The sequence below is a fragment of the Chelon labrosus genome (assembly GCF_963514085.1).
Source record: "Chelon labrosus genome assembly, chromosome: 8".
NCBI classification, from domain to species: domain Eukaryota; kingdom Metazoa; phylum Chordata; class Actinopteri; order Mugiliformes; family Mugilidae; genus Chelon; species Chelon labrosus.
Window position 1 is genome coordinate 4,008,929 of NC_140358.1, and position 15,623 is coordinate 4,024,551.

At 39.4% G+C, this 15,623-nt stretch overlaps 1 protein-coding gene across 1 annotated transcript in view; it reads left to right on the top strand.

The window, feature by feature from the left end:
* Positions 1–2,333: 2,333 nt before the first annotated feature.
* LOC311491637 (teneurin-3) overlaps positions 2,334–15,623 on the top strand; it is a 118,128-nt gene continuing 104,838 nt past the window's right edge. Inside the window, exons 1-2 of the mRNA XM_084549612.1 lie at positions 2,334–2,553; positions 4,502–4,777. Coding sequence (XP_084405738.1) covers positions 2,490–2,553; positions 4,502–4,777 — 340 coding nt within the window. The 5' untranslated portion in view covers positions 2,334–2,489. The remainder of the gene's footprint in view (positions 2,554–4,501; positions 4,778–15,623) is intronic.

A 15,623-nucleotide genomic window follows, 5' to 3' on the forward strand; every position in this document is an offset into this window, starting at 1 on the left:
ATATCAAGCAACTCTGAGAAAAGGGGAGGGGGGGAATAAGTTTAAGAGGCCGAGAACAGCTCACAATTTTCATTATCCCGGCATCCTGTACCCTCTGTTTTTTTTTTTTTATTATTATTTATTTTTTTTATTTTGAAAGTCTCTCTCCGGGGCTGGTGCTATCTTGCAGCGCGACACTATGCTATTCTTCCTTCATTGGAAGGTTTTGATGCTTGATGTGAAACGAAGTAGATCTCATTTGGGGAAAGAAGGAGTCTGATACTCAAGTCTTACAGCTCAGCCAAGAGAGAAATGAAATTGTGGTAGTGGCTTGTGTGACTGTGTGTGTCAGGAGGCAGTGAAAATGGCTGGTAATAAACACTTCTGACACACCACGGCTCCCATCCACATTCCACTCAAGGTTTTTTTTTTTTTTTTTTTGCAGATTAGTCACATTTTCACCCCCCTTGTCCACATTTTAGAATACGGCAAGGGAGTCTTCTTTGAGTTTGAGGATTTTAAACACTGAGACATATATATATATACTCGTTCCATACATTCAGAGAGGATGGGACACAAAGCCGGGTCATGGTGCTTTAACGGTCATGGCTTGGTAAATCAAAAAGCAGGTTTGAATTTTTTAATTGCTTTTTTTAAGTGTAAAATACTGCACAAGGTCAACTTGTATTACATGTAACTGCCAACACTGTGCGTAAGGACAATTTTGTTAGAATGTAAATCCAATAAAAACTGGTCACAGTTCAGTTTCTGTACACTGCAACGAGACCAGACTGCGGTTTTTAAATGTACACTTTATTTTTGTGGTTTTAGCATGGAAATAAAATGTTGTTCGCTTTTATTATAGTAGTAGTGGCACAAATCTCAGTGATTGAAATACTAAAACCAAACCAATCTGCCTGAATAGATACTAATATAGATTAGTAGGATCAGAATATGTTTCACAGTTTGGATGAACTAACTAACCCTTTAATTTTCCTCTCCTAAATGCCACTGGCTGATACACTAAAAATATAAATATGCATTTTACATTAGAAATGTGCTACTCAGCGTCTTATCGCTGCTGTTTTTGGCTCCAGATGTAGAATTCTGCCAAAGGTGCAGATATGTTTCCTCCTCCTTATACCTCTGCTGGTATCTCTTGCCACGCAGGAAGTTTTTGTTTTCAGGTTCTGTGAGCTCACAATGAATAATTTTCATTGCAGCTACTTTCAACCGAATAAATAGTTCTTGAAAAAAATAAAAATAAATGCCGCTTGCCTGTTTTGTGGATTAATCAGAGTAAGAAATATACCGGTCTGGAAACCACATTTGTGTGTTCAGTGCTACGAGCACTGCAGCTGAGGTTCCTCCGTTAAATCCATTTTAGTGATGTAGGTGCAGAAATGTAGGACAGATATATGAAAAAACTTGAGCTCTAACTATATATATGTACACCACTAGAAGCCAGAGTTTCGACCTGTTATTTTATTTACTCATCTGTCACATTCTGGTAAATTAAAAACTTAAATACCGTGAGTATTCATTTTTAATATTAGTATGTCATCTCGTGTAATTATTGCTCCTCTGTGTATTTGGACTAACAGATTAAACAGACTTCTAATTTTCTAGGAGTTACAATTTAAATAAAAAGTGCAAGAACTATTATAAAGTCACAGGCTTGTATGATGTGTAATTAAATGATTTATCCGTCATGAAACCAGACACTTGACAAAACTCTTCCACTCAAAAAAAACTTTTATTATGAAAAACCACCACTATTTATTTATTTACTTATTTGCAAACTACCCTCGCTTGTTGAGAAACTTTTAAAATGAAATACACTGAAGATGAACTTGATTTTGAAGGCTGAAACGGCCACAAAAGTAAAGAGGGGAGCTTTTAAGAGGGGAAGTTGTCGATGTAAGAGTTCACGGGTGAGGTTTCAAGGGTGGGGAGGTAGCGTTGGGGGGTGGGGCAGTGAGAAGGGGATAAGTGTGTGCTTTTGAAGATGAAGCAGATGGATTAGTGTTATCTGAGCCCCTTGCTTCCTTTCCTCATCTCTCTTTTCCAGGTAGAGTGGGTGGAAGGCTGAATGGACTGAAGAAGTGACCGACAGAAGTTGAGACGTGGGGAGGAGGGTTCCGGGGGGGGAAATCGGTTACAGGACGAAAATCACAGTCGCAGGAGCAGAAGGAAGAGGGGGGGGGGGTTGAAAAAAAAGAGTGAAATAATCCAGTGGCGAGTGTCTCAGGAGAGTGTCGGTGGAGAAGGGGAGGGAGTTGGATAAACAGCATGCAGGCAGCATGGAAAGGGTGAGGGAGCAGCGGCCTTTCTGCTCGCTGTCCAAGAGCCAGAGGGACAGAGAGAGAGACTGTGAGAGAGACAAGGATCGGGAGCGCCGATACACTGCCTCCTCGGCTGACCGGGACGAGGGACCCTGCCGCGTGCCCACTCAGAAGTCCTACAGCTCCAGCGAGACGCTTCAGGCCTTCGACCATGACCCTTCACGAATGCTGTTCGGCGGCAGAGTCAAGGAGATGGTCCACAAGGAAGGCGTGGAGTACGCCAGGCCAGGTTAGCAAGAACAAATGTTTCCTCCAGTTATCCTACTTTAGGATATTTCAATGTCATTAGCTGATGCTCAGATAGAGGGGTGAGTAGTGAGTCATGCCATAGATGAGTAAAAAACTGTTATATTTAAAGACCTGAATATATTTCATGATTGTGAATACAAAAAATATATAAATTGCAGTTAAAAATATCTGTTAATTTAGAAATTACAAATTAATAGTTATTAATAATTATTTTCCTAAGTCTGAAAAAGAAACTGCCAATAAATGTGAGAATTCAGTTTGTTGGACTCAAGTAAATACCCAGACGCCAGAAACCCTTACATCCATTTTCATTTGCAGATATTTTTATTTATTTTTTTTTAACTGTGGGAGACTTTATCAGTAAATGAGCATGGATGCAGGGATTTTGTTGTTTGTTTGTTTGTTTATCAAATTTTAACATCTCACAGTTTTATCTTCCACTTTATCTGTGCAATCTTGACGAGAAATAACAATCCCTCGCCGGCATGCTAGACAGTGGTAAACACAATTAAAGGATATCAAACAAATGCATAATTTAGTTGTCCTAAACTTTCTGAGAAAATTCGTAGTGGGTTTGATGCAGTGAGCTAAACTGACCTTATAAAATGTTCATACCCTGTTGGACTATGTTAAAATAATAAGGAAAAATGCTCAGTAAGTAGCCCCTCCCTTTAATTGGCCATTAGAAACTGCTCTAATTTGCGTAATTAAAAAGTTTGAGCAGTTTGTTCTGTTTTATGGCACTCCATAGGCTCATAAGATTGCAATCAGAAAATCTAGCCATTACTCCCTTACATTTTCTCGGTGCTAATTGGTGTCCGTTTTGGAATTAATGGGATTATGATGAAGTTGTGGGAAGAAAACTAGTTTTCTTTCTTTTTTTTAAATCCAGACATTTAGCGTTAACGAGCATTTCTCAAATCATCACAGTAGATGTCAGATTTAATGTCGTGCCAGGAAATACAAAAAAAAAAAAGGAAAAAAAAGCATATTTTGTGTCTATCAGCACACCGTATATGCTCATTGTGCTCTGTGTATGGTGTGTGTAATGGCCATTTAAAATGCTCGGCAAGGCAGTGTGGAAAATGTATTTATTTAATTTAACTTATCAGACAATTTAAATATTTCAGAAGTTGTACAAAGTGATGCTACATAAGAAATTGGACTTTTTTTCACCTGTAATTTGCATGGAAAAATAAATGTCCATAGAGTATCATAAACATCACTAAAACTGTGTAGCATTTTTGTGTATTTATTGCACCGTCTTGTTAGACCTTGAAATGGTAAAAACAATATTAGAGATTAAATACCATAACCCAAAATAAAAATACATTAAATAGACCCTCATATATTAGTAGTAATGAACACATGAATAAATATATTCGATGTAGACTTATTGACATATTTACTCATTAATTCAAGGACTTCTTGGGGAGTTCAGCATAGGGCATTTTTCTTTACTGGCAACATGCCTGCGTCCTTTAAAAAAATAATATTTTTCCAGATGCTGCAGTGTCTTTGAAGGCATCTCAAGTTATTATTTTATCTCCAATGAGCACAGATTCAAGTAATTCCAAATGAAGCAGACACAAATTCATGGTATGTTTATAATTTATTATGAAAAAGACACTTTTCTAAAATAATTAAGAAATAATAAATTAATTATAGCATCTTTAATTCAATTTTTTATGTGGTTGAATTTTTTTTTTAATATGCAGTATATAGATTGAGAGGCTGTGTGATTTGGTTCAGTTTTGATAAGTGTTAAGCAGCTTGGGATGATGTTGTTTAAGCTTTTATTTAGCAATTACCCCTTCCATTGTCACCCTGCCCTCAGACTAAGTGTTTTTTTCTTAAGTAGCCCTGCTCTTGGCTATTAACCACGTTGTTGCTTGGTTTGTTAATTTTACTGCATCTGTCATTCGCAGGGCAGACATTTTCGCTGAGGCAACTTGGGATTTGTGAGCCATCGGCTCGCAGAGGGTTGGCTCTCTGCCCCGAGACTGGCCTCTCCCACCCACTCAGCAGCTACTCCAGAGGACCGGTCGCCACAGAAAACCATGAACCTGTATCACCGGAACGTACCATGACTCTTTGGGGAACGGGGGCAAAATCTGGGCAGAATTCATGCCTTTCCAGTCGTTCCAACTCAGCGCTCACACTCACTGACACGGAAATGGACAATAAATCGGACAATGAGATGGGTGAGTAGGGCACACTTTTCGTTCTTTTAACTCAAATCGCTTATTTATTTGCGGCTCATGCTTCCAGTGCTTTTTAAAGGGGTGAAATCAGTATGTGAAAGGGGGAAAAAGGAGGTTGGATTATGGTTTGTGCTGGAGACAAGATCCTGATTGGTGGAAGGCAGTGGAAGCGCGATTGGCGGGGCTAGTATCTGGAGAGGCATTTGCAGCTGTCTTTGTTTGGATCAAAGGCGTGATTCTTTGCTGCATGCAGAAAAGAATTTGGCCTTCAGATTGAGTAGTTGCTGGTCACCTGGTCCTTCTCCACGGGGAGCAAGAGAAGTTTGATAAAGTTTCCCCATGGGCTAGCGTATAATCAAAGATAGCTTTGTGCGCCTCAGTCTGAGATTTTGCTTAGAATTCTGCAGTGGTTGACTGGGCATACATAATGGCTGATTAAATGGGCACAATGGTTTGAAGTGCAAATTTGAATGCTGGAAACCTGAGATGGCGGATTGAGGATCTCTGTTTGAAGAGGGCAAATCCTTGTTGCGTCAAATGGAGGCGATAACTATAAGATGGCTATATAGCTGTATTGTTATAAAAACTTCTACTGTTTTTACATTTTACTCTTCGCCCGGTTTGTTTTTTTACCATTACTCCTCGAAAGGTTGGTTTGCGGTTCTCAAAATCATTCCTGTCAAACCTACGTCGGGTTTTCAGCAACCTACTGACGCAATGCATTGCATCTGTTCTGCTCGGAGTCGACCTGTCATTAAATTTATCGTCTCGGCTGCATATATTTTGGTGTAAATCTTTAAAATGTATTTTCTGAAGTTGGTGCTCTGAAAGTGCCCCAGACATTGTACATCATTCATCATCATTATGGTGGGAGCCATGGCTATTATAACAAATGCAATGTAAAGCTCTAATTATTTTAAGAAACCGATGGCCTCAAAGAGTGGCAGGCGGTTTAAATAATTAGGGTTGATTACACTTCCCTGGCAAGAACATTAAAGAGAGGGTAAAAAGGAAAATGTCTTGTGTTCATGTGCTATCAATTTTTATACTGAAAACATTGGCCACCGTCTGACATTTGAGACAAGTCATTTTCTTAATGGCAGTATTCATCATAGTGAGCTTGTCTCCGGGGGGGAGCCGAGTAAGTCTTTTACCTTTTCAAAATGCCATCAGAATTCAAATCCACGTATTTGTTCCAGTATCTGGCCTTTGCTACGGCCATATGCACTGTGTATACATTTACGAGTCACTAAAAGCTCAGTGCCAACATCAGAGGTGCCCGTAAACATAGTCCTTAGCTCTGCACTCCAGTCATATTTGTTGATGTGTCTGCCAAGAATGAAACCATATCACCAGCCATCGCTTTATTCTACGAGACGACACAGACTCTAGCTTCTCTTGGGCTTTCATTGCACCTGCCCTCCGACACTTAAACTGCATGAGCACACACACTCATTCACACACCACAGCACGCCCCTTTGGCATACCCCCTCTGGAGCTGCTTTTGGGAGCGCCTCAAGAAGTCGCTCCTGATTGGCTGTACTTTGTACAACGTCCCACTGAGACTCAAAGTAACTCACTATTGCCTCAATTAGTTTCATTATAGGGAAAATAAACACTTTGTCTGCTTTATCCCAGGTGCCATACCTTTCAGATGCTGCAAAAATCTAAATTTGTTTTTGAGAGTAAATGTATAGCTCTGTCTGTTCTTATTACTGCACACGTTATTTTGTGATGTCATTTAAAATTTGAACTATTTTTGGAGCTGACGTCCTTTAAATTTTGAGCCAGAGCAAAGAAAAACCTCGCCTCTGCTCCACCTCTATAGATCTTGGTCCCTTTTTTTTTTTTTTTTGTCAAGAGGCATTGCACTTTTGACTTTCACTATTTAATGAAGCAGCTAAGAGAAATGACCCATCCTAAGGTTTCCATCAAGTGAATATGCATGCAGAAGCTCCGACAAGGGGCCGTTCAGCCCCACTTATTCATAAATGAACTCAATATTTCATTCTAATTCGCTCTGTTCTACAGAGTGTTCGACACAGGCAAGTACCAAAAGCCTCGGCACATGCACAGAACGCGGCATCTGCGAACGCTAACCTCTGTGATAGAGAGGTCCACCTTTTGAAAATGGAGCCGGAGCGGCCGTGAGTGGTCATGCTGTCGGTGCACAGCTTTTAATGGTCCACTTGGGACCACACATTGAACAAGGGCGATTGTTTTGTGAAGTGATGCTTTTGCATTTTTGCAAAGAACATTTAACTGTACTATATTTCTGAAAGAGAGGATAAACCCAGAAAAACTGCTGTTAGTTGGGTTATGTGTGCAGTAGCTAATGACATTATATACTTCTTTTGCTTTATAACAGCTTTATAGTTTTTTTTAAGTCATGCCACAATTTACATTATAGTGCCCTCTAACAAGTCATAATTGATTATTTATGAAGTGAAATTTTTATTTTTTTATTTTTTATTGATGAGTAGTAAGAAAGGGGAAAAATCTGCCAAGTGTTTTAGATTGATTTTACACTTAAGACAATCCCGAGCTGCCCATAGAATCCCTCGAAAAGAAAACTGATCGATTAAAGCAGTCGTTTGATTGATTTTGTAGTTGTACAATGACCATGTGATCTTGAGCAGCCCTTGCCTATCTGGAGTAGATGACACCATCTTGTTTAGATGTCTATATATATATATATATATATATATATATATAATTTAATATCTATCGTTCCCTGTACTTGACAGCGATGAGTTTGCCATGGACAAACACACCTGCACATAAACACATAATAGAAACACACATGTTCATGCTCACGTATCGTCTCATTTTACATTAGGGCGGTGACATCTACCAGCTGTAAAGTGTTGGAACTTCGTGTCTGTGGGGATCATAACTCAGCTATGAGTGGCAACATGGTTAAAAAAAAAAAAAAGACATGTTTGCACTCAGCAGTTGAAGTGAGGCAAAATGGAGCTTTAAATGCAGAACTGTAAGCATTTTCCATTTGAATTTTATAAAAGCACGACGATTAGGAGGGAAATAATTACATCCAGCTAAAGCCCCATTTCCACAGCTATGGTATTAGATGGAAACTTAATGTAATAAAATAATTTCAGCTGCATAGAGTCATAAAAATGATTGGAATCACTGGAGCCATTTTTTTTTTTTTTTTTTTTTAAATATAATTTATCCCAGTAAATATTACTGAGAATATGTATTTAAAATACCCCTGTAATGTCTATTCAAACACTAATTGCTTTCATTTGGTGACCTTAATTGTGCTGGAAATTGTATATCTTTCAAATTTCAGAACTACGTGTTTAAATGGGTCATTTCATTTTTTTTTTTTTTTTTTTTTAAACGTATCTTTATTACTTTTTCAATTTATACAGGAAAGGCTTTGTACAAAAGCATAAAAGTGCCTTATACTACATAGAACATGGTGAACAGACAAACAAACAACCACAGCAACAACAAAAACCCACACTGTGAAAGAAAGAATAAATAAATAATAATGATAATAATTACCAAAAATAAAATAAAAAAAAAAAAAAAGGGGGTGGAGAACCAAAACAAAGCAAAATCATACAACAACATTAAAGGTCAAATTTGTTCATGAGTTAAAGGGATACGTAAGCAGATATTCAGGTATTACAGCATTACTATGGTGTTTGGTTGATTTCACAACTTAAGTGTGGCTCCCTCTAGGGATGTCCGACCAGATAAGTCCATAAAGGCCCTTCTGTAGAGTCTGCGCACTCTCCAAACCGATATAGTCTAAAAATGGATTCCAAGTTTTGTAAAATAACAGAGGCTTGTCCCTAAGCCAGTAGGTCATTGCTTCCAGGGGAATAAGTTCCCTTATACTCTGCAGCCACTGTGAAAGCTCAGGAGGTTTGTCAGAGATCCACTGAAGTAGGATACATCGTCTGGCACCAAACAGAAGAACATCAAGCAGTCTCAGCATACAAGAATTAAGGTTCAGTGCAGGATGTAAACCAAGGATACAAGACAGTGGGGTTAGGTCCAGGTCTTTACCAAATATGTCAGAAATTTCTTTACAGACCTTTCTCCAGAAATTTTTAATAAAAGGGCAGTCAAAGAAGCAATGGTAGTATGATCCCTCTGAGATCTTGCATTTATTACAGTATTTGGAGAGTGTGGGATTAAATTTGTTCCTTAGCACTGGTGTAATCTGGAGCCTGTGGGTGATTTTGAATTGAAATTCCTTAACTTTGTTAGTGGACAAACAGCCGAGAGAGCTCAACCACACATCACCCCAATCATCATCTGAGATTGATACCCCCAGATCAGCCTCCCAGAGCAATTTAAGATGACCCGTGCTCTCAACTGGGGGAAACAGAGCACTATATAACCTGGTTATCAGTTTTCGGGGCTCAGGGTCTTGTAGTATCTCTTCTATAGAAGAGCGAGAGAACCCACCTGGACACAACCTTGTTTTTGAGGAGATAAAACTACGGACCTGCAGGTATCTAAATAAATGTCTGGAGGGAAGGTCATATTGTTCGATTAGCTGGTTAAAGGATTTGACCGTGCCATCAGTTACCAAGTCTCCTATAGTACAAATACCCTTTTCAGACCAAGAATGAAATGCATTGTCTTCAAGGCCAGGAGGAAACTCTGGGTTAAAATGAATGGGGGTGGAAAGAGAGAGACAATCCTCCTGAGACCCTATTTTATTGAAAATTCTCCAAACCTTTAATGTATTTTGGAGGAGGTAATTCCCCCTTACTTTGTTCGACACCCATTTTTTAGAAACATATAAAACATTACGAAGAGGAATTGGATCAAGAGGGCCAGCCTCAATGCTAAGCCAAGTGGATCGGGGATCATTTCTAAACCATTCCCAGAGATAGCGGCCGAGGCAGGCTAGTTGATAATATTTAATATTCGGCAAGGATAACCCTCCTTCTCCTAGGCGAAGTTGTAGCTTTTGTAATTTCAGTCTGGCACGTTTGTTCCTCCACAAAAAGGAAGATAAAGAACTATTCAGGATAGAGAGTGACTTTCTAGTCAGAAGAACTGGGACCATTTGGAACACGTAAAGCAGACGAGGAAGTATGTTCATCTTAAAAAGGTTTACCCTGCCCATAAGAGATAATGGGAGACTGGTCCAGCGTGCCAGATCCTCTTTAATTTTACGGATTAAAGGTACAAAATTGGCTTTATAAAGACCAGAGAGGGAGGGGGTTATATGAATACCAAGATAAGTAAGCCCAGAAGGTGACCATCGAAAAGGTGCTGCACTAGAGGAGGACCAGGGGGTGTCGAGGGTTAGGGGCATAGCCTCTGACTTTGAATAATTAATCTTGTAGCCCGAAAACTGGCCGAAGGTACCAATAATTTCAACAATTCTGACAATAGAAATCTCAGGGTTACTTAGGAAGAGCAGCACGTCATCTGCATAAAGGGAGATGGTGTGTTTCTGGGGACCTATGTTAATGCCAGCCACCTGAGGATCGCTCCTAATCGCCTCTGCCAAGGGCTCAATCGCAAGCGCAAACAGAAGAGGAGAGATTGGGCAGCCCTGGCGTGTGCCACGCGCAACTGAAAACGTGGGAGATTTCCAACCATTTGAAATGACGGACGCACGAGGGGAATCATATAAGAGAGAAATCCATTTAATGAAGCTATCTCCTAAATTAAATTTAGAGAGGACATTCAGTAAATATGACCATTCGAGGGTCATTTCATTTGACGTGCATTTCAGTCCCATGCAGGCACGCTGTTTTGAAAAGTGGGGTGGAATTAATTTAAATACCTTGAAAGATTGAAAATGGATAATGGCACTTACCCTGCACTTTCACTTTTGTTGACAGGTTGGAATTTTTGTGAACTCGTTATGATTGAAAAATAATTTCAATTTATGATTTAATGCCTCCAAGTTACATTTAGTGGTACTCTAGAGTTGTTACAGTTAACGCACAGTGAGGACAATACATGTTTAAATGAAGACAGAAAAGTGCAGAGCTGAAGTTTCCATCAGCGTTCACCATCCTGCACTAGCTATGTCTTTACTGCATTTATTTTTAATGTTTTAACAGGATGTCATTATAGTATAGGTTCAGCTCTTGTTGTGATATAAATATTTATATATAGGGTCGTTAGGTCAATGAATTGCTGCTCAGTAAAAGTGAACACAACCATGGAGACTGATTCCTTTTTTCCACTCTAATGTTGACTGCCGGGCTTCAGAATCAATATTATACCCCTCATAAAACATGAATGACTGCATGAAACAGAAACATAGCATGGCCCAGTTGAGTTGTATTCCTAATAGGGTGTGAAAAAGCTTGCACTTACTTGTTAGGTACTGCAGCCACAGAACTGCAGTACCTCATGACAGCTTTCCTCGGCTGTATAAACCGTTCCACATGGGGTTTATTGTTCAGTAGGAGGGGTTTGATGCCTGCTGACCTCTGGTTACGAGAAAGAGGCTTCCACTGTGATGCCTGTCATCCTTGGTTAAAGAAGCATCATTTGCTCTGGCCTGCACCTTCTGTCCAAAGTAATTTTTGAGGGAAGAAAGTGTGTCGCTTTGATGTTTCCATGGAGGATGGCCAGTGTTTGCAGCACTTCCTTGTATGTCTCTGCTGCTCTGTTCCTATCCGGGACTGTTTACAAGGGGATGCGGCAGAAAGGAATTTCAATTTGTCCAAGTCACAGGTCTACACTGCAGTCATACACATTTTACAACTGAGTGTAGCTCATGGATTCATTGTGTGAACAGTGCCAGTAAAAGGTTAATTAAATCAGTAGAGGAGTTGCAGCAAAGTGTGCTGTAGCACAGCAAGCACCATAGGCTTTTTGGGTGGGAGTATGAAAGCGTATCAGACATCCTCTAACATGCCTCTCTGTGTGCATGCGTTCATGTTCTCTCACTCTGCGAATCTCCCTCTCTCCTGTCTCTCGTACACAGATGCGCGCACACACACTCACACTTTGTTGCTCCCACTTTTATTTCTCTAAGATTAGAAAAACCCAGCGAAAGTGCCGACATTTGCACGTACACACTCGCACGTGGGACGTCACGCTGACGGAGGTGATGCGCCATCTGTCAAACTCCTGTCTCAGATCTGCGCCTTGTATTGTGACAGTGGTATCAGCCCATTGATCGTGGCATGAAGAAATCCTCCCTCACCACTTTCATAATTCGAAATGGCACAAGCCGAACAAAAAAAAAAAGATAAATAACATCAGAGGGTTTTTTTTTTCCCCGTTTTGGTCAAAAGGGCCGGCCATCTGTGATATTTCTGAAGAACAACCCAAAGCTGGCAGAGAACACAGTTTCATCATTTGTTAAATAGGGGATGGGAAGGTGTCTGAGCTTTATCTTGTGCCTCGTCAAAGGAGGAGGCGTGCTTTGATTGCCATCATTTATTGTCATCACTTCCCTGCTTGCTGGCGCTGTCACTGGTTAACATTGTTAGTGCTTGGGGTGACAGGGGATGTGGGATTTCAGCGTTGACGTGCCGAGGTGCCAAAGCAGGTGCTGCGCTCATCAGTCATGTGAAAAAAATTCCAAATTCTATTTTGGAGTAATTTAGGGAGCCTTGCAGAGGTCACTGCCCTGTTTCTGAGCAGAGCAAAGGTTGGCGACATTTGAACCTTGGAAACAAATGACAAACTGATTGCTAATATGGGAATGTATCCTTCAGCACCTTGATGCATTGTTGGATATATTTTTTTGTGTGTGTGTTTTTGTACGTAGACACATTCTTGGGAACACATTAACACGACAGCGACACATGGTGAAAAACTTCCAGTCACACCACAGCTACCCCCCACAGAGTAGATGATCTGATTAGACTTTTGAGTGTCTTGCTGTATAAATTTGCATATTAATAAGGAAAAGCAGTTTTTTTTAAAGCTATCACTGTCACTTTAATGCTCCAAAGATTCTGCTCCTACTAATGGCTATGTGAAGACTTTTTTTTTTAATATCTGCAAATGAGCGTATTCTTCTTTTAATGACAAAAGGGCGAAATTTTAGGATGTTTTTCTAAGACCAACTTTGGATATCATGTGATGTCAACAACACAAATACAAAATTCCATTTCAGTCTCTATTTGCAGAGTTGAAAATAGGCCTGCTCCTAATGATTGCATGACTAATTAATCTGAGTATTTTTAATACTATTCATCAGTGTTTACAGTTTATTCTTCATTTAAAAAAAAAAAAGACAAATCATAATTTTTGTTTGGCGAACGGTTCTATACCCAAAGATAATCAATAAATGATTGTATGAAACAGGAAAAGGGCAGATGGTCACATTCAAAAAGCAGGGGAAGTGGGGATTTACAAAGCCAAGAACCTAAATGTCCATTGTTGTTAGTTTTATTTACAGGCAGGAATCAATTAGTCCAAAAGTTGACATTTCATAATTGTGCCACTAAAAAAGTCCAGAATTTCAATGAATCACCCATGTGTGAAATACTCAGTATTTGGGTAAATATCTCATGCTCGCTGTGGTGTTACACAGACTGCAAAGATACATTTGCACCTTTAAAAAGCCATTAACTCTCTCCAACATCTATTTTCTGCCACCCAATCGTCGAGTATCAACATTTGCCTCTCCAACTTAAGTTGCACCTTCTGCGGAGCGTCACACGCCTCGCTGTCTTAGCTCGTGTTTGGCTCGGTCTGATCACTTGTGGTTGCCAGCCTGCAGGACATGTTATTACGATTAGGAATTGCTCTGCAGTTGTCAATTACGAGGGCCACTATTTACTGTCCTCAAGAGAAAATGGCTCATTTCATTTCATCACACAACTTAATTGAGTGATTGTATTACCATGCAATACGGAAATAGTCAGGAATACATTTTATACTCTATGAATATCAATGGAAGAAGCAGAGATTAGCATGTTGATCTGCCTGTTTTGTTTATAATTACATGCATCTCTGGTATCTCCTCCGCAATCAGGAGCCATGAGTGTTTTTCCGAACCCAACAACCCACCTTCCCTCTCCTGAGATGTGGAGGAAAAAATAGACCTACGGGGAAAGACTTATGTCACTGATAATCCGTTTTTCCATTTATTAAGTTAAAACCACAAAGAGGGCGTGCGAAGGAAAAATTGATCACTTTGAAAAGACAGATGAACGTTGAGGACAACCAAGATATAATATCTGTGTCTTTTTGTTTCATACGGGCCAAAATAGATTTTCTTTCTTGTCCTGGATCGACACTGGGTGTTCAGATGTTGTCCCCAGACTAGACAAACCTACCAATTTATTTTGGTTTCATGTCTTCCTTCTTTTACAATCTACTTTTTTCTCTGCTGTCTTGGGACACAGGAATATTTGTTATATATTGTCATGGTGCTGTGGCGTTAACCTTTGTGCTCCTCAGTATTGGAAGTTGGCAATCAAAAAGTTGGAAGTCAAGGTGATTCTTCTGCTGTCGTTGCACCTCAATTTAAATACGCCCCATGTTCATACTTTGTTCATTGCTTCCAACGTGTCCTTAACTGATAAATAGAATCCAAAACCTTTGGTTGTTATGGAATGGGTTTTCTAGGCAGCAGTGCCATTCAATCAGGCATATGCTAATCATAAAACCGTAGTAAAACCACACTCATCTAAACTACTCCTTTTAACTGACCAAGTATAATAACGGAAATATGTGAAAAAATATTGTGTTAATTGTACTGGGCTGCTCTAATTTTCTTTTTGACACACGCAATTAAAACACACATTTTTACTGCAAATTATGCCACTGGATCTTTTCATTTGGCGGTGGAAATCTGTCTGAGCCTTTCATACACATGAATAAATGTTTCATTACAGGGCCTTGACTTCAGTCAGTATTTCAGGGTGTTTTCGTCATGTGAGCGTTTCATCTAGTTCCAACAATGCCACAAATCAAAGGGGTTCAGTCTCAATTTACTTTTACTCCATCAAATAGTCTGCAAGATTTGAGTTAATACGGCGAGAGATGTTGACGACGAGCCTCGTACACAGAGCGTAGCCTGCAGTGTGCACAGAAGTATTTAAATATAAAATATAAAGGACATGGCCTCATGTTCCCAACTTAATAGTTTAAGGTTTATATTAAAACTGCTTTGAACACAGTTTTCTTGATGTCCGACCACAAAGAAGAAATGAGATGATAAAAATGTTGATCGTCTCACCTGAGTTGCCTTAAATTATAGTGCAGTCACAAATATTTTATACCCTGTCTGGCCTCAGTGGTTATATACAGTACAAGCTGTCAGTGGAAGACCTGCCCACGCTACTCAGAGCTGCAAAAATTCAAACTGTATTTTTATCTTATAAAACTGTCTACTGTACTAAAAGCTTTTGTTACTGCCACCGCTATTGAAAAAAATACCAAAAAATGCAAAAACTTTTTACACATTGTGTGCAATACTGCAAAATAATAATAATAAAAATGCATGTCTTTGAATTTTTACATTTTATTTACTCTTACTAAATCCCGAATCCCAAGTATGTCAAAGTGGTAGCTCTAAAGTCAAACTCATATTTTATAATCTAAATTCCACAACCTTTTCACAAAATTGTGTTCGCCTGAGGGACTGCACGTCATTTTCCCAAGTGAAGCGGTGTATTGATCTGATTTTTTATGCTGTTTTTAAAGACATTACGGCCACTGTGTACATCTGCAGTGCAGATAAAATGACAATTAAGAGCGGCATAAAAATGTCCATAAAATCCAGTCTAGACCAGTTATTGCTGGCATGGGACATTTGCGGCTGAAGCATATTAAGTTTTTGATTTAATCTTGATGTTTTATTTAAGTAGACTAAAGCTGATATGCGCCACATACCGAAATAGAAACAGAACCGTCGGAAAATATA